Source organism: Vulpes vulpes, chromosome 12, assembly GCF_048418805.1.
Source record: "Vulpes vulpes isolate BD-2025 chromosome 12, VulVul3, whole genome shotgun sequence".
NCBI classification, from domain to species: Eukaryota; Metazoa; Chordata; class Mammalia; order Carnivora; family Canidae; genus Vulpes; species Vulpes vulpes.
Window position 1 is genome coordinate 20189280 of NC_132791.1, and position 27884 is coordinate 20217163.

At 49.6% G+C, this 27884-nt stretch overlaps 1 protein-coding gene across 1 annotated transcript in view; it reads left to right on the forward strand.

Moving 5' to 3' along the window:
- The window catches only part of SHB (SH2 domain containing adaptor protein B), a 140359-nt gene that overhangs the window by 49965 nt on the left and 62510 nt on the right, over positions 1 to 27884 (forward strand). Inside the window, exon 2 of the mRNA XM_072727896.1 lies at positions 1633 to 1753. Within this exon, the coding sequence (XP_072583997.1) occupies positions 1633 to 1753 (121 nt within the window). The remainder of the gene's footprint in view (positions 1 to 1632; positions 1754 to 27884) is intronic.

The window sequence follows — 27884 nt, forward strand, 5'->3', positions numbered from 1 at the left end:
CTGCCTGGTGTCATTTGAGCTCAGTGAGTCTCAAAAAGGCCATGATCACGATGTCAGCATCTGGAAGTGTCCCCGCTGGGACTCTGAGCCTGACCCACAGCCATGATGAAGCAGTGGTAGGACAGTGGCAGCGGGGGGTCACACATGCTCAGATGGCAGGCACTCCAGCCCTGGATCATTCAGTGATAAGCTTGCTCTTGTTCAGGGAGCAGTGGCTGCTGTGTGCCATGCCTCCCATCAGCCCCCTCACCCCCACCCCCAGCCACACTCCAGTGATAGGGCTGCTGCCGCAGTCCCTCTGCGGGCATCACATTCCTGGCAGCTGAAGGTCACTCGCTCACCCTGCCAGGGCCACTGCCATAAGCTGCCATTTACCAGGCAGACAAAGGGGGATTTTCTCTTCCCCTGGGTTTAAAGGCCCCTTAAATGCCTTACATTCCAGGAGTTGGGAGAGAGAGACGGCTCCTGTGGTTTCTAATTAAACCCACAATTTAAATAACAATTCATGTAACCCCAAGGGTTGAAAGAAATGCTAACCTATCCCCTCCCCAGAGAGGTAGCTGGGTGGCCCTGGCCAGGAGGCTGAGGACTTGTCCTTTGCCAGATGTGACCAAAGGGGCAAAGAACTCAACAGAGGTCACAGTGAATTTGCAGTAGAGCTAAGGTGCTGTGACAGGGAACGGGTTTGATAGGTTCCTGTTCTTTCCCCACTAGGTAGTGTGCCCCTCACAAAGCTTAAGAAGTAAGAAATGGGAGGAAAAAACTTCCATGTTTACTCTTAGTCCAAGAATGCTTACCCTCCTCCAGGGAACTTGTTCTCTGAAATGTTCAAATCTCAGATTCTGGCCCACTCCTAGGACTCCCCTTCCTGCCCCGACAGCCTACCCTGAGGTGACCCTGTTGGTTTGTGGTAGAACTTTGCTGTCTTCTTAAATAAAGGGACAAATGAGGAGGCCAGGAGAGTGCCCCTAGTAGTCAGGGGCTCTGGCTGACAGTCTTGGTCAAGCCCTTTTTCTCTCTGGATCTTAGCCGATCCTTCCCTGAGCTGCTTTTGTGTTTTCGTTGGGTCTGCCTGGGGCCATGGTCATGTTTGCAGTGCGTTGATCTCACCAAATTGTTGTCTGATTACCCAAGGCATGCTCATGTTCCAGATTCAGGGCAGATGGAACGCTGAACGTAATTATCTCTAGACAAGCACTTCTAGGCCTCAGCCAGCACCAGGAGCCTGTCAGCATCTCTAAGCTCTCTGCTATCTCATTTCCAATTTTCCTCCATTTCCATTCCATTCCATTGAGCAACTCACATTCCCCAAGGGCATCCTCCTGGTTCTTGCCTTTGTGCTTCTCTACCCAGATACCCTTCTATTCCCACGGGGCTGTGTCTGGAGCAGCCAGGCTGCATGCACAGGCTCAGAGGCAAGGAGCACTGCCAGTATGGCTCTTTTTGTTACCCCTACAAGAATTGGAACTCCCAGAGGACAGGCACCAGCTCAGTTTCCTGTCTCCAACTCCCCACCTCCTTGCCGGTATGATGTGGGTACCATTTATGTTTGTTAGAGCAAAGTCTGGCTGTGAATAAGTGAAACAGAAAGCCAGAGGTGGACTCACACTCCTGCCATCTTGCTCCTTACAGGTGACCATTGCTGATGACTATTCTGATCCCTTTGATGCAAAGAATGATCTCAAGAGCAAAGCAGGAAAGGGAGAGAGTGCTGGCTACATGGAGCCCTACGAGGCCCAGAGGATCATGACAGGTAAGCAGAGCTGCTGGCATAGGACTTGCCACTCAGCAGGGAGGCAGAGGGGACACCCCCTCGGTGGTCCCCAGCCAGCCACAACAGAAGAAGGTTTGCGCTTTCAATGTGTGGTGGTTGGAGGGCAGTGCTGTGTTGAATCTTCACTGCACTTCACCAGCTCATGTTTCCTTTACATTAGGAAGTACCTGGCAGGGCGCAGTGAGAGGCCACATACAGGGTACCAAGTATCATTAATCAAGTTAACCCCCTGAAATACATGGGGAATTTCTACTGAAGAAAAATACAGGGCAGCCTGGGTGGCTCAGCGGTTTAGCGCCACCTTCAGCCCAGGGTGTGACCCTGGAGACCCTGCATGGAGCCTGCTTCTCCCTCTGCCTGTGCCTGTGCCTCTGTCTTTCATGAATAAATAAGTAAAATCTTAAAAAGAAAGAAAGAGAGAGAGAGAGAAAGGAAAAGAAAAGAAAAGAAAAGAAAAGTAAAATACAGCATTTGAGATAGAAAACTTACTTGGAGCTTCCTAGCAGCCAGGGCAATAAAAGAAGCATACTCTGTCACCTTGCTTTCAGTACCTACTAGAGGGAGGTGGGTTAGATTATTGGGGACAAAATTATCTGTTGCCCCATACCAGGGAATCTTTGGCATGTGGCTGGAAGCAGAATAAAGCCCCCTGGTCTCTGGCAAGTTTATAGAAAATACAGAGACTTTCTGCCTGAGGCTGTTTTCCTGTTGGTCCCTGACAACAAAACTTGTGCAAGCAGTTGTATGGGACCCAGAAGAAAGTGGCCGTGTGTGTGGTATCCTGAGGGTCTATTTTCATCAGGATAATTCTTGGAGCATCTTTTTTTTTTTAATTTTTATTTTTTATTTTTATTTATTTATGATAGTCACAGAGAGAGAGAGAGAGAGGCAGAGACACAGGCAGAGGGAGAAGCAGGCTCCATGCACCGGGAGCCCGATGTGGGATTCGATCCCGGGTCTCCAGGATCGCGCCCTGGGCCAAAGGCAGGCGCCAAACCGCTGCGCCACCCAGGGATCCCCTTCTTGGAGCATCTTTAAGGAGTGAATGGTAATTAGGTTATCTGTCATCTTGGACAGACCCTGGGCATGAGCAGGGCAGTGAGGGGAAACCACCTATGTGGGTCCTCCTGAGCCAGGAGACAGAAGAACAGTCGTGTGAGTTGGCCCCCTCTGACCCCATACAAGGCAGGAACATGAAAAAGGGCACTACCACGTGGATGGTGTCCAGGAGCAGGTTGGGAGCCACTCTGAATTTTGAAGCCTAGTGAATTGGTGCCTTGTGTGTCTTGGGATTTGGGGTACAGATGCTACTTTTCTATGGCCCTCTTACTGTTTGCTTGGTGTTATGTCTTTGAGCACATTCTCTTGTTTCCTCTTGCATTAGAACAATGAAGAAAGAAAGCAACATTGACAGCACTTAGTGTATGCTGGACCCGTGCTGAGTGCTAGCTCATGGGGCTGCAGAGACCACATAGGATAGTTGCTGCGGATTTAGGTACAAAATCAGATCCTGCCTCTAGAACTCTGCCTTGTGTTCTCCTGTTCCTAGATCCTGACGGTCTGGCCATCAGTATGTTTGGACACTTTGTAAAGGGCTGAGGCAGGGAGCAGTTGGGGCAGACTTCTGCAGGGCCTCATGCTGTCTCCTGATCTCTCCTGGCATAGAGGCCCCTGTGGGCAGCATGAGGCAGAGGGCTGGGGCTGGGGTCTGATGGAGGGGATCCTGGTCTCCTCGACTTTCGGAAGCAAGTCTGCTGCTGGAGTGTACTTCACCTCAGGACTGTGGTGGTGCCTGCCCCCACTGCCACATCCCATCACCTCCACTGGGCTTGGTGAAACATCAAGCTCTGGGGGAGCATTAGGGGCGTGCCAGCCCGGGGCCCCGTTGCAGCCAGTCTTGCATTTGACAGGCATTGGCCTGGGGTTAAAGGAGTGGTGGTTACAGGAGTGTCTTTGGGGTACTCAGGCACATTTAGACGCCAGGCAGTAAAGGATCTTCAAGGTCATTCAAACCCAACAGCCTCACATGATAAATGGGGAAACTGAGTCCACAGAGGGAGAGATACTTGCCAAAAGATATGTAGTAAGTTGGTAGCAGAATGGCAAGTGTGGCCTGTGCTTGGCAGGGCAGTCTGTGGGGTGGAGTACAGAGGAAGTGTATGTTTATGCTAGACGCTGGGGTATCCGGGACACAAGGAAATGGCAGGAACCATCTGAGGCTGGAGCCCTTGCCAGGTTCCAGGCTCTGTACCGGGCCCTTTGACATACATACTTTAAGCCTCACCATGTCCCTGCAGAGGAGGTGATGTCTCATTTTACATATGAGGGAAACAGGCTAAGTCGCTTTTCTGGGGTCACACAAGTAGAATTGACTTGTGTCACTGCAGAACATGGGACTAAAGTGGAAGGAGACATCTGGGAGCTCAGACTTTGTGGATACTGCCTGGTGTCTTTTGAATGGAGCCGGTTCCTCCTGGGGGCGGTTACAGACCTCAGAGTAGCTGATTAGCCACTCAGCTGGATAGAACTGTCCTGTGGGACTTTGGCTTTTTGATGAGACACACCCACAGCAGGCAGGTCCAAGGCAGGGCAGATTGGTTTAATTAGAGATCTGTTAAGATCTCATGCATTCTGTCTCCAAAGAGGCATCCTTATGTTTGCTGCTCGGGACTTTTTTCCTAGCTTAGAGGCTATGCCCAAATTTACTCACATTTTCTGTTTCTAAGGAAATAGGTGGTTAAACAGGACGTTTTCTGGCTGTCACGACCTCACTACAGCTCCTTTTGACTCAAAATTCTTTGTGTGGAACGTCACCTCTGTGACTGATGGCAGGGCTGGGGGGCTGGGGTGAGCCAGTGCTGTGTAAATGTTCCAGGAAGCAGCTCACCAAGCTGACATGAAGGTCCCCGGGAAGAAGGGGCAGTGGAGCACAGGGTGGCACAGAGCAAGTTACGTTCAATCTTGCGGGTGACCTTTATTTGATGCTGTAACATTTATGTGTGCACACAACTTCTAGGAACAGGGCAGGCACCTTTCGTAGATAAGAATAACCCTGCTAGTAGGAAGAACATACCCTCTCTGCCCAAGATGGCATGCCTCTCTGGGTGCGGAAGGAACCCAGGCTGGAGTCAAGCAGATCTGAGATGGTCAGTTGCCACCTGAACGATCCTGGGCCTCAGTTCCCCTTGCAAAGCAGTAGCCATATGGCAGGTAGTTGGTCACAGTTCTAGCTACTTTGGGCTGCAAACTGGCTGTGTGACCTTGGGTAGCATATTTTGTGCCTCTGTTTTTCACTATATGTGGCATGATGGGTCAGTAATGACAGCCACAGCAGTGGGGGCCGCTGCTAGGCTCTCACATCCATTGGCAGCACTTGATGTGAATTCTTGTTGGATCCGCACCATCACTCTTTAAACTGTAGTGCCCATTTTGCTGATACAGAAACTAAGGCACAGAGAAGTTAAGTAAGTGGCCCCAGACAACCAGCTGGGTAGTGAATTGTGGGGCTGCTTGCTGAGGCTCAGGTATTCTGTCCAGGGCCTGTGCAGGATATTCTGTCCAGGGCCTGTGCAGCCCTGGGGTACCCCAGCTTGATTTTCAGACCCTACCCCAGGGCAACTGACCTGGCCTGTGATTAACTGATGTATATAGCAGTTGGGGGACAGGGGAGTGCTTTGAGGAGGTGTGCTTTTATGAACAGAGAACTCAGCTGGGTCTCATTGGCTGTGGCTGCAAAGGAGGGTGGGGAGAAGCATACCCATTTCCTCAGGGCCTCCTCTCACCTCTTCCCTCTGTCTGCCTTAGTTTCCTTCTCCACAGACTCCTGTGTGTGTTCATCCGCAGGAGTTAGGTTCTGGCTCCCAGATGCTCATGGATTGCCTGGACCTTGCTCTCCTTGCTCTCTGCCCTCATCGCCTCTCTCATCCCAAAAGCAGCTTTGGAGTTGCTCCTGAAAACTCCAGGTCTCTGTGAAACCCAGTGGGGAAGCTACTGACCCAGTTCAAGGTTTCCCTTTCATGGGTTGAGAAACTGGGGTCCGAAAAAGTCTTAATCCTTTTGAGATATGACTAAATATGAAGTTATCCTGCAAGGCCGTCTGTTGCCCATCCCTAGAGGGATCAAGCAGAGGCAAGACAGCTCGCATTAGGAGATCACAAAGGTAGTTAAGTTGTACATGGGTGGTTGGCTCAAGCCACCTCTGAGGTCTGTGTCAGCCCTAAGCTCCTAGAGGTCTTGAGTCACTGTGCGTTGCCTCATCATTAGACACCCAAGACTAGCCTGAGACCGACTTTGAGTAGGAGAGGATCTGGTTGGGGCTAGCAGCTTCCCTTCTCACTTATGCTTAATCTCTTGAGGGCCACAGTGTCCTTATTATAAAATAGGGCACACAACACTGATGTGAGTCTCAGGTGGAAGGCAGCTTTGCATGTGGGTGTGAGATTGTTACTGAGGAGTAGAGGGCGTAACTTGGGCCTTCACTTGGTATTCTATGCTGTTGAGTTCTCTGACCCTTTTCTGTAAGGGCTCCCACCCACCTAGACCAGCAAGACAGTGGAGCAGGTGGTCCTTGGGCCCGCTGCAGTGCATTTAGTCAGCCTGGCCTGGAGCCCTTGCCCCCACCCAGTTGTGCTGGAGACTGAACCATGTAACCTAGGCAGAGGTTGCCACTGCCTCCAGGGGTATCCATGAAGCAAAGAGACATGCACGGACCTGGGTGGTCGGTAGTGGGTGCACAGAGATGAGCGAGTGCATCTCTAGGAGCTTGAAGGAGGAACAAGGACTTCTAGTCTGGGCAGTCCAAGCGAGGTGGGAGGTGGGAGGGGTAGTGTTGAGAGCTAGGCCTGGCAGCCCAGGCAGAGGGAAGGGCTGGAGCAAAGGCATGGAGGCATGGGTTCTTTCTGCTAGAGGAGTGGCAGGAAATGAGGCTTTTGATAGGATAATGATAGGAGAAGCACATGGGGCAACAGCTTGTAAAGACTGATTGGATTGTGAAGTCCTAGTTGGCCTAAAGGCACAGAATATTTCTCAACTGGGACCCAAGGTAGTGGTGGTGACTGGAATGGTGGTCATTCATTTTTACGGAAGGCTTCTCTGTGTGCTGGGCACTGCTCCAACAACTTAACCGTGATTAGCTCATTTAATCCTCAATAAGGAGCCTATAAGGTAAAGGTACTTCTGTCATCCCCATTTTACAGACAAGTCTACTGAGTCTCAGAAAGGTTAAGTAAGTGGCAAAAATAGTGCTCTTAGCTGCAGCTAAAACACACACACATCTGTCCTGTGCTCCTAGAGGGTCTGCAGAAATAACGGGGAATTGTATGCTTACTTTGGCCCCCTTTTAGGAATGATTCCCCCACCCCAATATCCTTTATAAAATTGTGCAAAGTATCATTTCATGGGATGAATCACATAAACATTAATTGAAAGCATTTTCCCATAATTTTTATTATTATAAGCAATTACACATTAAAAAGTCTTAAGCATGTTTTTATTATTAAGTCAACTTTATAGCATAGTAAGAAGAATTTAAAAGAAAGCCATTTCACACAGAACCCCACTGCCCTGACATGGCTGATTTCCTGGCTCACAACTTGCCTGCTGCCCTTTTTTCTCCCCCTTGCTGGTAGGTACCTCCAGGTAAAGCCGGTCACAAATTTTAAAGGCAAGGTGAGGATAGCCTTTTGTATCTTTTCACGCTCTGGTACAGGCTCTTTTAGGGGCAGCGTGCTTTCTGAGAATGGTGTTGTGTACCACGTTCAAGTCTCTGTTCCAGCTGTGGCCTGTTTCAGGAGGGTGTGGGGTGTGGCTCTGCCCTGGTCTGCTGTGTGACCTGAGGCTGGTTGCTCCCCCCTCTCTGGGCCTCCATTCCCTCATTTGGAAAAGTAGATTTTGCCTTCCTCCCTGGGAGTCATGAAGGCCTTTATACACAATCAGTTTCCCTGCTTTTGTGGTCATAGTGGGCTTCTCCATCCTGGTCAGATCTGTGCATCCTCCACCCCACTCCATTACTTCCATGTGGCACCAGCTCAGGTCTTGCCAGATGTGGGGAAGAGCTGGCCTTAGCACCCTCCCAGGAGAATGCATACTGTCCTCTCTGCTATCAGGACAGACAGGGCTGGGAGCTACAGGTCTGCACATAAAAGACTAGCAAACGCTCTTCAGAGAAGGGAGCCTCTGAGTCTCAAGTAGGTGACAGAGAGGCCGATTCTGGCTACCCTGTCTGAGATTTCCACCTCCCTCGTGTGTCGGACGTCATCTCTGCCCCCCTGGTTCTGGGCAGCACTGTCCTCCCTGTCTCCCTGTCCTTCTGGTAGCTGTGAAAGTAAAGGGCTTTTCTGTCTGGGCCCCTAAGTCTAGGCCCTTCCCAGCTCTGCAGTGCCCGTGGACTCTGCTCCCAGGTTGTCTAAGCATTTGTCTCTTGCTCACCTAGCCTGCTCTGCAAAGCTCTGCTCCCCAGAGCCATCACTCCACTCTCACCCTCTGTAGGTCCTTCCCCCTACCCTCGCTCCCCCAGCCTCCCCCCAACCCAGCACAACCGCCTTCTCCCCACACTACCACAAGCTTCAGCCTGCCCTGGTGGTTACGGTTCTCCCCTAGCTGGGAGGTGTCAGGGTAAAACTGTCTCTGAAGAGCCACCCTTTCCACCCAGAATCCTTTTCCTACTTGGGGCCCATATTGGAGCTCAAGCTGGTCAAGGTCACACATCAGCAAGCTGCAGAATGGGTCTCCCGACCTCTAATCTAGGGCTCCTGGGCCTTGTTTTGAAATGTTTTGAAACCTGCCCTTCCACCCTTTTGCCTGGCTTGTCATGGGTTGTGCAGAGTTCCCTAGCTGGTCTATCATTTACCAGAATGACTTACCTACTGGACCGGAAGGAGATAATCAAGTGTAAATAGATTTTGTGTTAGTCACCCTATGACTTTCCTGTTCTTGAGAAACAGCAGGACTCACACACCCAGCCCAGTGGCGCTCACCTGCTGAGCTCCCCAGCGAGGGGCAGGAATGAGAGCAGGGGGTGAGGACCCTGAAGCCTGGGTTTCTATGGTGACCATGGGGCCCACTCTGGCAGCTATTCTCCTGTTCTCTCACTCCACACACACCTCTCCCTTTTGACCACCTCCCCCCACCCCCAAACACACACTCAGCCAGCCCACTTTTTTTAGGAAAGTTGGTAACAGGATTGGCAGGCCTCAGAAGGTTTGACAGTCATCAACAGCACACCTGCTGTGCCCAGATTTTGATCCCTGGTGGCGCCCCCTCCCCCCCATCATATGGAAGAGATTGTAAAGGACTGATGTTTATAGTATAAAACCGTTAGAGAGAAACAGTCAACAAAACTAAAAGACAATCTGTAGAATGGGAGAAGATATTTGCAAATGACGTATCAGATAAGGGGCTAGTATCCAAGATCTATAAAGAACTTATTAAACTCAACAGCAAAGAAACAATCCAATCATGAAATGGGCAAAAGACATGAACAGAAATTACACAAAGAAGACAAATACACATGGCCAACAAGCACATGAGAAAATGCTCTGCATCACTGGCCATCAGGGAAATACAAATCAAAACCACAATGAGGTACCACCTCACCCATGAGAATGGGGAAAATTAACAAGGCAAGAAACAACAAATGTTGGAGAGGATGTGGAGAAAGGGGAACCCTCTTGCACTGTTGGTGGGAATGTGAACTGGTACAGCCACTCTGGAAAACTGTGTGGAGATTCCTCAAAGAGTTAAAAATAGACCTGCCCTACGACCCAGCAATTGCACAGCTGGGGATTTACCCCAAGATACAGATGCAGTGAAAAGCCGAGACACCTGCACCCCAATGTTTATAGCAGCAATGTCCACAATAGCCAAACTGTGGAAGGATCCTCAGTGTCCATTGAAAGACGAATGGATACAGAAGATGTGGTCTTTGTATACAATGGAATATTCCTCAGCCATTAGAAATGACAAATACCCACCATTTGCTTCAACGTGGATGGAACTGGAGGGTATTATGCTGAGTGAAGTAAGTCAATCAGAGAAGGACAAACATTATATGGTCTCATTCATTTGGGGAATATAAAAAATAGTGAAAGGGATTATAGGGGACAGGAGAAAAAATGAGTGGGAAATATCAGTGAGGATGACAGATCATGAGAGACTCCTAACTCGGAAACGAACAAGGGGTGGTGGAAGGGGAGATGGGCGGGGGATGGGGTGACTGGGTGACTGGGTGACAGGCACTGAGTGGGGCACCTGACGGGATGAGCACTGGGTGATATACTATATGTTGAAAATTGAACTCCAGGGCAACCTGAGTGGCTCAGCGGTTTAGCGCCACCTTCAGCCCAGGGTGTGATCCTGGAGACCCGGGATCGAGTCCCATGTTGGGCTCCCTGCATGGAGCCTGCTTCTCCCTCTGCCTGTGTCTCTGCCCCTCTCTCTCTCTGTCTCTCATGAATAAATAAATAAATCTTTTAAAAAAATTCGAAAATTGAACTCCAATAAAAAATTAAATAAATAAAAAATAAATAAAACCATCATAGAGGAGTGACACTGGCGAGAGGCAGAGGAAGGGGTAGTACTGTCTCCTGAAGACTGGTGTAGACTGCACAGAGAAGGTGGCATTGAGCACTTGCAGTCTTAACTTTCAAAAAGGCCTTTCCTTCCCTGACCCTTATCTTAAATTTCAACCCATCCTAAACACTTCTGACCCCCTTTTTCTGTTTAATTTTGTTCCTTAACCTTGGTCACTATTTAGCATACTGTATATTTTACTTATCCTTTATCTTGTTTATAGTCTGTCTACCACTAACATGTGGGCTTGACAAAGGCAAAACTTTGTTCCCTGCTGGCACCTCAGTACCTAAAGTAGTACCTGGCATAGAGTTGGTGCTTAGTAAATAGCTATTGAATGCATGAGTGTGCTAATTAATTCCAGGGACCAAAGGGCTAGTGTACAGACCTGCTGGGACCCCCTTAGGATTATCAGAGACCTCCCATCCTCCCTTGAAGGTGGCCAGATCTGGAAAGTCTGAATTTAACCAATTGCTGAACAGGTGGGGAGTTGAGAGAGGAGCTGACTTGGCCTTTGGGTGAGAGTCAGGCAGGAGACCCTTGTGTCTTGCTCTTTCTTCAAGACCAATTCTGTCTCCATGTTGGAGGACTGCGTTGGGGTGTCTGGTGGTGCCTCTTCTCCCTGCCATCCTCCCTGGGCTGAGAGCTCCTTGAAAGAAGGAACTGCATCTCACCCATCTTTGTATCTCTTCTGGGCCCAGTGAATATCCACCAACAGAATGCCTGAGTATAGGAATAAAAGTCTATATGGAGAATAAATGAAAGAAAAGGAAGCAGACAGTAAACAAGTAACCACTGTAAACAGCCTTTCCCATTTTGCCAAGAACCACTTGCCTGAAGTCATAGGCCCTTAGTGAACAAGGTGTGATGCATTTAACCATTGGATAAGTGTTTGTGGGCATCTCCTATGTGCTGCTGGGTACATGTTCTGAATTCTAGGGGTCGTGAACAAAACAAAGTCCCTGTTCTCATGAAGCTTACACTTGAGGATCAAGGGGACAGTGTTATCAAACTGTAATTCCCACAAACTCATTTCTGGGAGTGCTGGCACAGGAAGGTCTGTATCTAAGACACTGCCACCTCTGGTCACAGCAGCTCTAGGTTACTGAGGCCTAGAAGTTAGAGGCTTACTCAAAGTCAAGAGCAGAATGGAGATTGTCCCCAGGACCCTGGCCACTTTCAGGAGGCAGAATGGTCTCCATGCTATCTGTGGGGTTGAGGGGTTCTTCTTTGGCCCAACGGCTGGGAGCTCTGTTCCTCTCTCTTACTAGCTTTCGTGCAGGCCAGGACTCTGGGGGTTGCCATGGACCTTTTCAGAGCAGTGAGAATTGTTCTCTGCTGCTGGCACCCACCCTCATGGGTGTAAGGGCCTATAATATTCTGGACATTTGGCAACAAGGGCCCAGACCCTTAGGAAAGTACCTCATAATCCCTTTTCTTTCCTGAAAGTTCTGAAAGAAAACTGCATTCTGCCACAGGAAGGAAAAAAGGAAGGAACCTGAAATCAAGGAGCTTACCTGCCCACCCTGACCTTTGTCTTTCAGAATGAATCCCAGAGAGACATTAAAATATCTGATGGCGGGGATCCCTGGGTGGCGCAGCGGTTTAGCGCCTGCCTTTGGCCCAGGGCAAGATCCTGGAGATCCAGGATCGAATCCCACGTCGGGCTCCCTGCATGGAGCCTGCTTCTCCCTCTCCCTATGTCTCTGCCTCTCTCTCTGTCTCTCTCTGTGACTATCATAAATAAATAAAATTTTAAAAAAATAAATAAACCCTTTAAAAAAAAAAAGATCTGATGGCACAGAAACTGTTGATAATGCCTGTCCAGAGATAGATTCAGAGAGACTCATGTGGATGGGCAGCCAAGCTCCGAGTGTCCTTCAGCCAGCCAACGGCACCCTGTGTGTGGGACAGACTGCGGAGGCTGTGGCGAAGCACTGCTCGTTCCTGAGCCAGGGGTGTAAAAGCATTAGGAAGTTGTTCAGGAAATCATGCCTCCCTGGGTGTGTAGGATGGATTAGAGCCGAGAGAAGCAAGAGGCAGAGGGACTGGTTCTGTGGTTGTGTAGCTACAATAGTCATCTAGGCCAAGGGGTGGGGTGAAAGAGCTTGCCAGCCATTGGGGTGCAGTGGGTAAGAGACAGGGAGGAGCTGGAATCCCAGTGAGTGATGACAGAGTCAGTTACCCCAGAAAGGGGAAGATAGTTCTTGGGGAGAAGTCAGTGGGTTCAGATGTGGGTACTTTTGTGTTCAGGTGTTCAGGAGGTGCTGGAGTCAGGTCAGAGGGAGGCCTTGAAGTGCTCCAGTGGCCTGGGGAGAGGAGCTGGTTTGCAAGGGCTGTCCAAGGAGACCACAGGCCATGCTTCCTGTCCCTCCAGAAATCTGAAGAAGGAGATTCAGTGATTTGCCCCACACCCTATTATTTGACTAATTAATTAGTACCCTCCTGTAACTCGGGCTCAGGCTGGCTTTCTGGAAGCTTATAGAGATGACAGAGGGCTGTATTTAAGGGCACCTTTTGTAGATGATGCCAGGAATCTCCCTAAGGCTCTGGGAGGAAACGGTGTGATTATTTCCATTTTGCAGATGAGAAAGCTGAGTCATGGAGACAGACTGGAACTGTGCCCCCTTCTGAGCTCCCCTCTCCCTGCAGGGCCTCTGTCTGGCTGTGTGAGGGAGGGATTCGGAGTAACAACAGGTTTGCAGGGGGAGGAGGGGCAGCCGGGAGGTTATGCTGTCCTCCCATCTCTGGGATAACTTGGCAGGTGCCTGAGGTTTAGTCCCTACCCCCACCCCAATGTCCTCCACCTCCTCCTCCTCCTGGGTAGTACAGCCTTTCAGCTGTCTTTCACCTGGCTTGGTCCAGGTGTTTTAATGTGGTTTACTGCCTCGGGTTCTTCCCCCAAACAGGTAGCATGAGCATAAAGAAAATGCCACTTCTCTGCCTTCCAGGACTCAGGTTTGTAATTATACTTGGCAACCTAAAAAATGATGCACTGGAAGAAGGTCATTTCCCGGGGCCCAAGCTTCGTTGTGGGTCCTCCCCATTCTAGCTACCACGATTGCTCTTTGTACCATCATGCTGATACAGCACTTACTACTCGGCGGCATCATTCATCTGCCAGACTGGGGGCCCCTGGAGGGCAAGGACCACAGCGCTTAGAACTCTTGTCCCCAGACTGTCGGCGCCCAGGTGTTTGAGATATTGGCCTGGACCTTCCAGCAAAGAATGTCCCCAGGTCAGAACTTGCTGGTTCTGGTGGAGTGTTGTGCAAATGATCGTAAACTCTTCCCTGAAGATTAAAGGCTCTCAGGGACTTGAACTGGGTCTCATCATCTCCCTAGCCTGCTTACCTCTTGGTCTTTGCCAGCAGGTCCACATGTTTCTCCCTTGGGTCCTGGGCTCACTCGCACTGGCCTGTGCCTCTGTAGGTTCATACCTGTCACCAGGCCTCAAGTCCCCGTAAGTGACTGGCACATTCGTTCAAGCCCCTGAGACCTAACCATTGAGCCCTCCGTGAAGCTACCCTATGGGCATCTCATTACCAGATTGGAGGTTCTTTCAAGTGTTGGCACTATCCTCATTGCCCTCCTGTGGCCCCTGGTGTCACCACCTTTCCCTCCCTGTCCCCCTCTAGCTGCGTGCCTGAGCCCTACTTGTCCTCAGCTTTCACCAGGCCTTTCTTTAGACTGGCCTCTCGCATACCAAAGCTGGAACAGCCTCTGCTCTGACCCCACCTGACCTTCCCAGCCAACAGTCATGGCACACAGTGGGGTCATGGGGAGAGTTTCTCCTGTTAATTTCTTGCTCACTTGGCTCCATCTCAGTATTTTGGCTCATGTTCTGTCCTTCCCTTCTAAAACCACCTTGCCTGCCAGCTCTCAGTCACCTTCCCTTGATGTTCTAATGCATGCTTCCATCCTCCCTGCCTTGTTTCCCCAACCAGAACCAGACCAGTTAGCATTCATTCAGGAATCCTGCTGTCTGTGGGACTATTTCCATTCCACTGATGAGGAAGCAAGAGCAGGGGCTTAAGCAGCTGCTCCGGCCACAAGGGAGGGTTTCTGGCATCCTGGGAGCTATATTCCAAAGCCAAGCAGGAGCAGGTCAGATGGTCAGTAGGCTAGGAGGAAGATGCCAGGCTAAAGGAACTCTGTGGGTCTGAACATGGTGGAGACAGGGAAGGCAGCCGTGGGGTCAAACGGGCTAGACCCATGGGAGCCAGATCTTACCCCCACCCCACCCCCACCCCCATAACAAAAAGCAGAAGCCTGAAGTGGGACCGGGGCCATGCTAGCAGCAGCGTCAAAACCCAGCCAAACTGAAAAAACACCCAAGTGGGTGACAGCATCCCAACTATTCCACCCCATCTCCCTCCCCCAACCTTCCTTGGCCTCTTCTACAGCTTTATTCCAGTTCCCTTGCTCAGCTGCTCCTGCAGAGTTTTTGCTAAGGAGGAGTTAATGCTGAGCCTAGCTGCCACTGGGGGAAGGGGATGGGACTGGACTGGTTGGAGATGGCGTCAGAGCCTAGTGAAATAGAGAAGGGGCAGCCCACACCAAGATCCTCTCCCTGCCCTTCATGGCAAAGCCAAGGAGGTAGCTTGTCCTAGCATCTGTTGGGGCCCTGTGGTGCTGGTTGCTGGAACCCACCTGGGTCTTGCCCCCAAGAGGGTCATTCTAGTGGGAGGTGGCCATGTGATGTGTGAGGTATATTGGATGTGGGCATAGAAGCCTGTACCTGGGGGCCACAGGGAAGGGGATGGTCTGATCCACTTGGGTTGGGGAATATGAGTTAGAACAGACTTCACCTGAAGCCTGGAGTGGCAAGGGTGATAGGTGCAGAGGCAGCAAGGGGGCATGGCCCGGCCCCATGATCTAAGGGTAGACCTGAAAGGAAGAACTGATGGCTTGGCCTTAATAGGACCTGGGGAGGCCCCTGTGTTGTGTTGAGGGGTCCTTAGCATTGAGAGAATTCTCCCCCTCCTAGCTGCTTAGACTGTTGGTTCACCCATCTCTGCCCCATCTCCAGCCCAACCTCAGCTCAGCCCAGGCTGCTGTGGAAAGAGCCTTGTTAAATGGAGCTTCAGAGGAAACTAGGCCATATTTCCATTATTTTCATAATTTATACTCAGAGGTTAGGAGGAAAGGTTTGTTTGTCATTAATATACTCAGCCTGGGGGCAGCCTGGGTGGCTCAGCGGTTAGTGCTGCCTTCGGCCCAGGGCCTGATCCTGGAGACCCAGGATCGAGTCCCGCATCGGGCTCCCTGCATGGAGCCTGCTTCTCCCTCTGCCTGGGTCTCTGCCTCTCTCTCTCTCTCTCTCTCTCTCTCTCTCTCTCTCTGTCTGTCTCTCATGAATAAATAAATAAAATCTTTAAATGAAAACCCCTAGGCTGCCTTTAGAATGCCAGCCCCATGCCCCACACTCAGTCCCAAACACTGGCAGAGGTGGGAAGTCTCTGGGACTAAGGCTGAGGTGGGAGTACCTTTAGTTCCATCAAACTCTCAGGCCTCACGGTCTCCGTAGGGAACTTGACGCCATGTCATGACCCAGGAGCTGGTGCCACTGACTTTGGCCTGAACTGCATGTGGTGCTGTTTGGAAAGCTTGTACTCAGGTGGTAAAACCTTTCCGCTCTCTGGAAATCTTCCTGCAGAAGGGAGGATTGTGGGGCCAGGGCTCTGTGGTCACCCCTTTGTTTTATCATAAAGAAACAAAAGGCTTGGAGGCATAGTGGAGGCCACCCAGGACTGCATGGGGAGTGGTAAAGAGGGGAAGGCCTCCCTCTGGTTCCCCATCATGTGGTTTGGTAACTGTTCAAGGCCTCCTGCAGCCAGTGTCTCCTTGCTTCTGGGGAGTTCATTACCTATAAACAACTGGTCTTCTCTCCTCCATGCACACCTGGAACTTTGCAGTAGTTCAGACCCTGGGAGTTGTCATTCTCTGTCCAGTCATGAGAGAGAATGGAGCAGGCCCTCCCCCGCAACACACTTCCAGGGAGCTCCATCTAGGTGGGTCCATTGCTCTGCTGCCAGGGCCCCTTGTGGTCTGCAGGGAGTAATGTCTTTTTCCTCTCCAGGGCATCTTTGTTTCAGGAAATCTGTCGATCTGTGTAGACTTCTAATTAATGCTGTCAGATTAGTTGGCCTTTCTCTAATTTTTCCAGGACCTCGGTTATCAGTTATTTGTGTAGGATTATTGTCATAACAGTTTATATTTACTTTTCCCTTTACTGACCACAGAGTACTTTCTTAGACATTAACTCATTTCTTCCTCAGAACCCTGGAGGCAGCCTGTCCAAGGTCACCTAGCAGCCAAGCTGGGGTGTGAGCTCCAGTCTTGGGACTCCCAAGTCCAATGCTTGTTTTGATGAACTATATCAATCTCTGAGCCAAATCTTTCAGGGAGGTGTCAGGAGTGATTAAAGACAGTCATGGAAGCTCCTGCCCTCCAGAACTCACAGAATGGACGGGAAGGGGACCTCTCCAGAAGCCTCTGTGGCTATGCATGGGCCACTGCTGAGTGCTTGAGTCCTTGGTAGGCACTGAGAGAGAGCTAGAGCTGTGGGTGCTGGTGAGCACATGGCCTTCAGTGGAACTAACAGCCCTCTGGACTGGGAGGACTAAACAGTCCTTCCTCCTGTTCTCAGGTCAGGGCTTACCTGTTGTCTCTATGTCCCCAGCAAGGGAGGACTGCAGAGGACCCTGCTCAGAGAATATCTGGTGCAACTCCTGGATGAGGCATCCAGGTGAAAGCTTCCAAAGGGCCTGGCCCATAGAAGCCACCCCTGGTTAGGGGCTGGATTTGCATAGGCTCTCCCATCCACGAAGAGCCTTGTGTGTTTTTGAACACAGGGCAAGAAAGCCGCAGTCGTGTCTGGAAAGAGCCCTGGGTTTGACACTAGACACAGAGCTATAATTATCATCTTTAATTACATGACAGTGCCTCTGCCAGGGAAACATGCTTGACGATTATCTCCTCTCCTGACAAGGGTGGTTCCTTCTGCCTTTGTAAGTACTGACATAAACATACATGCTCACTTGAGATTTCAAAATTATAAAGAGCCATTCAGAGTTGCCTACTGAGGACCCCTGGCCTCTTTTCCAGGAGAAATGGGCAAGCCACGTATGAGCCATGCAAGTGCTTTCTTGCCTGCCATTGAAAAATAATGCCTGTTTACCTCTGAGTTGACTTGATCTCTAAAGCTAGAAGAAAAGAACAAACCTTTTCCTTAAGCCTTAAAAAAAAAAAGGTAAAAAAAAATGTATGTAATAGTAATGCTGTATTCATGTTGACACACTGAGTAAATCTGTGGCCCTTTGATTTTCACACCCCCAGGGGGAGTTAGACCGAGCATGTGGTAGCGAGGAGATGAAGGCTCAGAGAGGGCAAGGGACATCCCTTTAGTCCCCATAAGTCAGGTTTCCATGCCTATGGGGCAGTTTTTGTGGTTCATTTTATGAGCTCCCCCTACCTCCAACTTACTCTGGGGCTCAGATATGGTGAGTAAAGTTTGAAAGGCAAATGGCGCTTGAGTCCCCAGATGGACTGTACAAGTTAGCTGTGAATTACAGGCAGAATTGGTCTGCCTGGCCTCAGAGCAGACCCACCAAAGGAGGAGTACGCAGTGCAGGGGATGTGGAGGCCCAGTGGGACACCTGCCTTTGCCATCTGCCCCCATCTGCTCTCCCAGAGGCCCCTCACCCCAGCCAGTCTCTAAAACTTGGGAGTGTCAGTCTGGCACCCTGTCCCCCACCCTGAATCAGGGTGAAGGGCAAGCTGCTCTGAAGACTCATGAGGCCAGAGCCATTCAGTATCCATTTGTACCATAGTCACATGGGGAAGCAAGGGTGAAGTAGGTGGGCAGTGTTGAGAACACAAGTCCCTAACTTGGCCCCTTTAACCATGTGACTATCTGCCCCTTGCAGGCTCTCAGTGGAGCTTAGGGATCTGCATTTTAACACAGGGCTCCATGATTATGAGCCAGATAGTCCCATGGTTAAAGGGGCCCATGGTTAAAGGGGCTCTTCTTTAGCCTAGGGTCTCCTTAAATTCCTGATGCTCTGATCTGTTGTGCTAGCTGCATCACTCTCCTGACCTCTTGGCTCATTCTCTTCCTCCTCCATAGCAGGGACATGGACATCCATTCTCGTTCCTTCTGGACATTCCCCATCACATCCTGAGCACCTGGGGCTATAGAGAGGAACAGAAACCCCCATCCTGGGAGTGTGGGCTAGGAGTATGGGAGTGAGGGCCCACCTTTGCAAGATCATCTTGTTAGCTTTGCAGAGCTGTGATCCTATAGCTTAGAACCTTGTAAATCTTTGAATGGCCAAGTAGAGCAGGGCTGGTGCAGGGTGTGGTGTGGTTAGGGGAAAGAATCTCCCGATCTCAGTAGCTCATCCCAGCTCATCCACTGATTCCTGATTTAAGCATGGGTAAGGCATTGCCCCTCTTGGGCCTCAGTATCCCCATCTCTAAAGTCAGGCTCTGACCTGATCCTAAGGTGACTTTAGTGCTAACCTGTTCCAATGGTGGCAGTAGTAGCAGTAAGACGTACTGAAGCACATAGATCCTACTAGGCTCAGAGACAGGAACTCCCACAACCAAAAGGCCTTTAGTGTGCTGACCATTGGGTCTGGCTAAATCTTTGGGTGCCTTTCTGATCAGAAATCTACATAGCATGTAACACTGGGTGTTGGCAGCTTACACCCAGCACCCTGGAAACCTGTTTCTGAGCTAAAGTCACACTAGACTCCCTGAGGGGAGTCTTTCCACAGAAGCCTGCTTCCAGGTGGAGCATGATTTCACTGTGCCTACCTAAAAAAAAAAAAAAATTTTTTCTTATGTATATTAAAGAGCTGTCATTCTTTACATGCATCATCCTAGTAACCAGGAGCAACCCTTGAGCTCCGGAGTACTCCTTATGTACAGCACTGTCTCTCATCCTCATGGGGGCCAACTCTCAGAAAGGGAGTAAAGCCAGATGGCGGGTGGGTGGGGGGTGGGGCGGGGAGTTCAAGGACCAAGTAAGGGGCCATGTGCCATTGCTTCCCCCTCACCGCCAACACATGATCTTCTCAGACATGGCCTTCGTTATTCTTCTGTTCAGAGACCTTCAGGGGGTCCCACAGATCCAAGTGCAGACTTTCTAGGTCTTGCTCAAACCACACTTCCCTCTGTATCCCCCTAGGTTTGTGGTGGTGTGGGGGCAGGCTCCAGGATACCAGACAGCACCTCCAACAACTTCCTGCTCTTCCTGTGTCAGTTCTCAGTGTCACCTTCGTCCAGGAGCCTTCCTCAGCCTCCTCACTGCCCAGGCTCACCAAGCACTTACCTTCCCTCTCTCTCATTCTTGTTCTTGCTTCTGAGTCCTGAGCCAGTCTCAGTCCCAGCAGCATGGGCAGGGCCTGAGTGAGTCATTTGGTTCCTCAGAGCCCAGCACAGGGCCTGGCATTTGGGCAGAGTTCATTGAAATGGGATGAAAATGAGCCTTTCCTCTGCATCCATCTTAGCCTTGCCTTTGAGGTTGATTTAATGACTGCAAACCTAATAATCAGTTGGACTGTTGGATCTCCTGTTTGTCTCTGAAAACCAAGCCACACACACACAAAAAGGGATGATTTTAAGGCTGTCGGAGCACATACTTTCCTGAATTTGAAAACAGGCAATGCAGAGATGGTTTGTCTCACTCGGGGGAAATGTTGTGAGTCTCTAGGGCGCCTGTGGTTCTGGGAAGTTTACAGTTTATGGAGCTATTCGTGGTCGGGAAGCTCAGGCCAACAGAGTAATGGTCTGGTCTGGCCCTGTCCCTAGTGCCTCCCCTCCATACTTCCCTCCCCTCCTCTCTCCTCTCTCCTCCCTTCTTCCCTCCTCCCTCTTAGCTGGTCACTGGTGCCTTGGAATTATAAATCTGAGATTTTAGAGTGGTAGGAATGCTGTAAATCCCCATCGCCTTTCCTTTTACAAGAAGGCAGGTGAGCAGGGTGTTGCTTTATAAGGGAAAGAAGCCCTGCCACAGCAAACTGCAAAGCGCCTGTGACATCGCTTTCCTGCCTCCCTGTTTCTCTTTGCTTTGTTGAATTCAATGGGCATCATGAGCCAGGAAAAAACATAGCTCATATTCTTCCCCACCCTTATTTCAGGGCCCTCTGTTCTCCCACTTGCCCTTGTCACAGTGAGAAGCCACTGTCCACTGTGGACAAACTGACTATCAGTCATGGGGTAAAGGAGCAGAGATGCGTCCGTTACTGTTTGTGATGTGACAGGCACTAGACAAGAGGAAGATGGAGCTGGACATCATTGCTGGGGCTTCTCAGGTCAGGCACAAAGATAGATGTTTTGGGGGTCATGGCAGTACTCTAGGAGAGCTTTGTCCATTCAGGGGTCATTTTGCAGCCCCCATGTGCCAGGCACCAAGGACACTAACATAAGTGAGTCCCTGGGAGGCAGCCATGGACCAGGTCAGGTACCAAAGTGTCTTCAGACTTCATTTCATGGGGTGAAGATCCCCATAGAGATAGCACAATCATACAGGTTCCAAGGGAAAAGACAGGAAAGGCTTCCCAGGAGTTTAAACTGACCCAAGTCTTGAAAGACAAGCAGCTGGAGGGGACCAGCATGGTGGTGCTGGGGATCCACCAGCAGGTTTCACAGGTGCTGTGGGTCCTGAGGAAGCTCAGACATATGTGCTAGGGTTGGGGGGAGGAGGTGGGACAACCTTGCAGGGAGAGAGAAAGACAGCTTGTGCCCCACCCAGAAGTGAAGAGAGCATCCCAAGCAGCCACAGGTTGTTGGACAGTCTGTTCATGGAGGGCTGTCTGAGCCTCTGGAAGGAGTTTGGGCTTTACCCTGAGGACTATTGGGAGTACTTGAGCTATAAACTGACCCTTACCCACTCCCCATCCATCAGCTTATCTTTTCCCTAAATCAAATCATCGAACTCATTGGATCCTGCTGGTACTGTGTAAACACTGGGCCACTTGGGGCACACAGACTGATTCCATAGAGCCTCTGTTCTAAAACTGAGGTCAAGTTGGAAAGTTAGTCCGGGATATGAAGTTGAAGGCATAGAGTCACATAGCAGTTAAAGCTGGCACTGAAAGAAATGTCTTAAGGCCTTGCATGATTAATTGACATATGAATTGAACAAATAACCAGTGCTAGAGTGAGCAGCAAAGGGGCAAAATGCCTTCCTAGGGTGGCTAAGGTCATTACTTGAAGGAGGTAAGATCTAAGCCTAGCCCTGAAGGCCCTTGGTATTGAAAGGAGAAGCTGAAGAAAAGGTCATTGCTGGTCAGGGGGATAGGGAACAGGCTCTTCTGACCTTGGCCCAGGGCCTGGCATAGAATGACGTGCTATCACGTTTGTGATTCCAAATCTCTATAACATTCAAGGGTTGGGAAGCTGGCCAGTGTTGAAGAGATGACAGTTTTTATTTATTTGTTTTTAGTATTTGATTTATTTGAGAGAAAGAGGGAGAGAACACAAGCTGGGGAAAGAGAGAGGGAGAAGCAGATCCCCACTGAGCAGGGAGCCCAACGCAGGGCTCGATCCCAAGACCCCGAGATCATGACCTAAGGCAAAGGCATACGCTTAGCCTGAGCCACCTAGGTGCTCTGAGATGAGAGTTTTAGACTCTCACCTAAGTGTTATTGAATTATTTAAGAACTATTTAAATACTTAAAGCAAGTCTATGCAGTCAGAATACCATATGCCTTAATCAGATTCTGCATACAAACCAGGCCTTGGGATCTGGTTTAGGGACTCTCCATCCAGGGCTGGCCAGGCTGCAAGGCCATCATCCCAATGTGCTCCTTCTACCTCCCAGGCTTCCCCTGGGAGTCTCAGCTGTGCTCAAAGGTTGTGATGAGAACCAGAGGTGAGAACCTGGGACAGAGGTAGGCTTTAGGTCCTCCTGAAAATTGAGATGCTTAACCAAGCCAGTGGGTCAGAGGCCACCTTGTGTCTGCTCCCACCTGGAAACCATGGCTGGCCGTGGGCACACGGATTGGCAGCAGTCATTCTAGCTTGGACACTTTTCAAAATAGCCATTTCAGGTTGTCCACCACAAAGAAAAATCTTCATAAAGCACCCCAGTATGTATTTAAAACAGCAGGAGCTTCCGAGTGAACCCTGTAAGAAGAATTAGTTGCAAATTAGACCCCCAGGAAACAATGATTTGACCTATTGTATAGAACTGTTGGATGTGAGCCAATTAGATGTTGAAAGACATCTGCCTAAGATTATGATTTGGCTCTTAGAGTAATTGATCTTAAGCCATTCCTTCTGGTAGATGTAAGGGAGTGCAATCGAGGGTCCTAACAGCCACCCTCTCCAGAGTAGATAAGAATGACAGGAAATTAGCCTGCTCCCTTTCAATGTATAACTAGGGCCCCTGCCAGCACTTATGGGGTTTTCTCAATACATTTATTCTTCTCCTAGGTTTGGTCACCCCTCTTCTCTTTGCTACTCCTGCCCTGTCCTCCACAACATTACTCCTGCTATTAATTGTACTCGACATCTTCCCTGAGGAAAGCAAGATATGCCGAGGCAGCCTTTTTTCAAGTGGAGATGAATGAGATTTTAATGGACTTTGGTGACAGGAAGCTCCTCAGCAGGCTCCCTGAATCCTGTCCTGGCTCAGGCTTGGAGCACACTGTGACCACTGCCTTTGGAGGAGCATTTTTTCAGACCGCAGCTAGTGGCCAGCCCTTCTGAGTTGGTGGTGAGACTCAGCACAGCAGAGCTTTCTCCCAGGCAGCAGTGGGCAGATGGCTGACACATCAGGCCCAGAGGCCAACAGTCTAAACACCAGAGGAGAGCTCGCACCAAAGGGGAGTTGAGAGATTCCTTGGGAGGGTAGGACCTCTCTAGGGAGGTGCAGCCTCTTTGTCTGACTAGGACTAGAGCAGCGTGGAGTCCCCAGTCATGTGACCTGTGGCTGGTGCCTCGTCAGGAGGACGTGAGTGAAATCTGAAGTGCGTGTCTGCGTGGCACGGTTGTAACGTGACAGCTGCTGCCTCCCCCCACCTCTTCCCGGCTCCTGCCGCCCCCACCCCGTTTCCGAGCGAGGAAGCCTGTCTGGCAGCACCGACTCAGCTGTCATACCACATCAGTTCTTGTAGGTTCCCAGCTAGTGGAAAAGTGCCAAACGCGAGCAGATGATCTACTTAATGAAATGCGCAGGAAGAAAGCTTCAGTTCCAGTTATTAGGGGGTTTACATACGATAGAAAGACACTCCTTTTCCCAGAGCTTTTCCGAATTGTTCGCGGTAGGTGCCACACAAAAACCGTGTCCTGTTTCTGAACCTTGGAATCCAATCAGGCCTTCTCACAACCTTGTCACACGTTACAGGGTCCTTCCTTTTAGGGGCAAACATGGAAAATATTGAATAGCGAGACAGAAGTTGATTCTATTTGTTCAGCATCAATGAAAGGCACTGTACATGACTGATACTACAAAAGAAAAATGAAATGAGACATCTCCTTGTAGACATAAACTAATTGAACAGTGAGTCATTTATACAAGATGTCAGCTCAAAATCAGGTTGTGTATCTATCTCTGCACATGTATGTGTATGCTGCTCTAATCTGTAACATCTGCATAGGGCTTTATGGTTTACAAAGCTCTTTTATATCTTTTGTCTGGTTTTATTTTATAACAGCCCCATGGAGTTGATATTAGTATTCTCCCCACGACACAGCAGAGGCTGCCGAGTCTCTGCTGGGACAAGTGGCTTCCCACAGGGTATGAGCTGGTAAATGGCAGGGCCCAGGCTTGAAGTGAGACCTCTGGTTTCACTGGTGTTCAGAATGTGCACACCAGTAGACAGAGTTGCCAGCATATTCGGTCCCTGGGATTAAAGCACACTGTGTTCTCAGGGAAAGTAAGAAGTTAATTGGTTACATTGCATTTGCATTTATTCCAAGATGGTCAAGGTCTGAAACATGCTGGAGTGAGGGTGGTACAGAAGACAGCATTCACATGCCCAGTGCTCTTCGTTTGTTACTCTCACTCCTTGAGTCTACATACATCATTTGGCGATTGATGGACTGGAGGCCCAGAGAGGTTGGCGGACTCATTGAGGTTACCTAGGTCAGAAGTAGCCATCTGGGGGCACCTGGGTGGCTCAGTGGTTGAGTGTCTGCCTTCGGTTCAGGTTGTGATCCCAGGGTCCTGGGATGAAAGTCCTGCATCAGGCTCCCTGAAGGGAGCCTATGTCTCTGCCTCTCTCTCTGTGTCTCTCATGAATAATTTAAAAAAAAAGAAAAAAAGAAGTAGCCATCTGATCCTGTGGACACTTTCTACTCTGCTGTGGTACTGGGTTGCCACAATGATATAGAAGTACAAAATGGAAATATATATAAAAAAAACAAAATGAAGGGATTCAGTAAATAAATGAACACCATTGTAAATAAATGAAGATCATTGGGCCACCTAACCTTTAGTCATTTTCCAGATGACGAAGCAGCAAGGAGAGGTGTGTTCCAGGTCTGCTGGCAGTGAGCTGGAGACAGGCTCCTGACCCCCAGCCTGAGTTGGGCCCTCTGCCCCCTGGGTCTAGCTTCAAACAAGCATTTAGGGTGCTGAGTTTTCTGGAGGTGTTTGAGCTGGTAGGTAGGAATGCTCTTGGGGTTGATTCAGTTCTCTAGCACCAGTTTCACAGTTGGAGAACCTTCCTTTCCATACTGCAGCAACCCTCCCTACCAAGTGAGACTGTGATCTCAAGCTTATGTCAAAAAATCCGTATTTCTCAATGGTATGTCCACATTAGGACTCCCAGTTATTTTTAGACAGGAACTTGATTTTTTTTGTTCCGTCCCACTTTGTTTTCCCACCTAGCTGAGGTTATATTTTCTGTCTAGCAGTAATTCGGAACTGCCTTATTTTTAACTTCATTTTTCTTCCTCTGATTTCTTTATTCTTCCAATTTAATCCACACTCAAATAGGCTTCCTTTCCCACCCCACCTTCCCCAGTTCTCATCCACTGTGTAACAAACCTTAATATAAAAGGCAAGTACTCAGCCTCATCTTGCTCTAGGTGAAAGCAAGAGGCAGAGTCTTCAGTAAGCCTTGAGTAGCTCCTTGTGACCTGGGCTGCTGCTTGTCATTTTTTGAAAGCTTCTTCACCTGTCACCCACCCGGTGTGCCCCTGACTCCTTGCATGAGTATACACCTGAGAAAGAATGCTTCCTTCCTGCCCCTGCGCTCCACCCACCCTCACCCCACCACCACAGGAAAGGAGTGAAGAAGCTGGGCCCGAGGGGCTCAGCATTAGGCTGCCAGAGTGCCTCACTTGTGAGCCTGTAACTGTGCATGCATGTACATACATAAATATACACACACCTATATGCATACATATGCTCTGGGGCTCCCTAGGCCCGGTTTCCATTCTGGCACCAGTAATATTTGATAACGCTTGCCATAGGACCCACAGTTATTATAGCCCATTGTCTTTGTTTGCTTCATTTACTCTGCTCTGTGTGCAGTGGCAAGGCAGCAGTGAGAGTCCAGTATAAAACTTGAGGAAACAGGGCACCTTGGGTGGTTCAGTGGTTGAGCATCTGCCTTCGATTCAGGTCATGATCCAGGGTCCTGGGATCAAGTCCCGCATTGGGGTCCCCACAGGGAGCCTGCTTCTCCCTCTGCCTGTGTCTCTGCTTGTGTCTCTGCCTCTTTCTGTGTCTCATGAATAAATAAAATATATATATATATTTTTTTAAAAGCAAAAACCAAAACATGAGGAAACAGGCCCAGGGAGACCTGACTAGCCCAACCCCTGCATACCACTGGGTGCCTCACAAGCCTTTGAATGCTCCCCATTGCCTCAGCACCAAAATGCAAGCCTCTTAGGCTAGCAGTACTTGAGCAGGTGACACACTTAACTAAATAGCCCCAGAAAAGATTGTGTCTTAGGCTGTGAGCTTTAGGACAGGGGCCAGGGTTGATTGATCAACATTTCCCCATCAACCAGCAACACAAGTACTCAGTAGGGTGAGTGAGTAAAAGAATGAACTAGTTAAACAAGTTCCTATATCTGGCCCTCCTCCCTCCTTCCCTTTAGCCTCGGGGATTTCCAGAGTCTGGGCTCTCAGTCCATTTCCCAAAGTACATTTCTTGTGTTGGAACCTGGAATACTGTGGATAAGAACTTTTGTACTGCTTGTAATCCCTTCTGATCCCCTCCGCAAGGAGCCACCTTTCAGGAGGCAGCCACTCCTGTAACTGGGTGGCAAGGTGTAAACCCCATTCTTCCCTGAGCTCACCCCCTCCCCAAAGGGCAACCTCTTTGCTTATCACCCATCAGGTAGATTCTGGTTCACAGCTTGCTCATCAACAATGGTTGATAGAAATTACCTTGATTTATGACCTAGAAGAACAGATAGCAAGCTCCTTGGGAAAGTGGGGACCCTTTGCAGAGAAACCACAGGCCCCAAAAAGTGATCAGTCCTACTCACAGCTGCATGTCTTGGGAAAGCTTTCATTATTTGTGATGCCCAGACTGTAACCACAGATTTTCCTGTGTCTTTAAAACTCAAGTGCCTCCGAGGATGACCAGGACTGTGTTTGGGGGTCATGTTATAATTAAAATGCATGTCTTAGAGTGAAAAGCCAAGACAGAGTTTTCTAAACCTCAAGTGTGTAAACATGACATGAAATGGAAATTGTTTAGAAACAGTCACAAAAGCAGAAGCTGTTGATCTAAAGCCTGTTCCACCGGAATGTTAAGTAGAAGATGAGGGGATTCCACAGCCGGTGCTTCCCGAAAGCAGCAGGGAACAAGTGATAAGGACAGCACAGCACTGCATGGGCTCTGACGAAGGCAGATGTGGCAAATCCCAGCTCCCCCAGCAGCCTGAATTACCTCCTCATCCTAATGCCGCCTCTTTCCTCCTCTGTCCTGGGCTCATGTAAATTCCTAGCACAGTGCCTAGCGCAGAGCAGACCCTCAGCAAGTGCCGTCACCACCGCCACTAACAATAATAATAAAGAGGATGGTCTGTGTGCCATCTGCATATGAAACTTCTTTTTAAAATTTTATTACATTAAAAAATATGTGCTCTGTGTGAGAAGAATCAACATACTAGGCATAGAGGAAGTAAAAGGTGAAGTCTCTCTAGAGACAAGGATTATTGTTAACAACTCATGTGCTCAAAGGCTGAATCTTTGCCCATTCGCTTGCAGAACTACACATCTCCACTCGTTACAAGCATGTTGTCTATATAATCACTCTCCTATTAAGCGTTGTTCTATATCACAGACCTTGTCCAAGGTCATCTGGCCTTTTTAAAATATTTATTTGCTTATTTTAGAAAGAGAGAGAAAGAGGTGGGGAGAGAAAACATGAGCAGGAGGGGCACAGGAGACGGGGAGAGAATCTCAAGCAGATGCCATGCTAAGTGTGGACCCAGACTCAGGGCTCGATCTCACTACCCTGAGATCACAACCTGAGCTGAAACCAAGAGTCAGATGCCCAACTGACTGTGCCACCCAGGCGCCCCACGAGGTCCTCTGTTCTTTTGAGTGCTTCTTTACT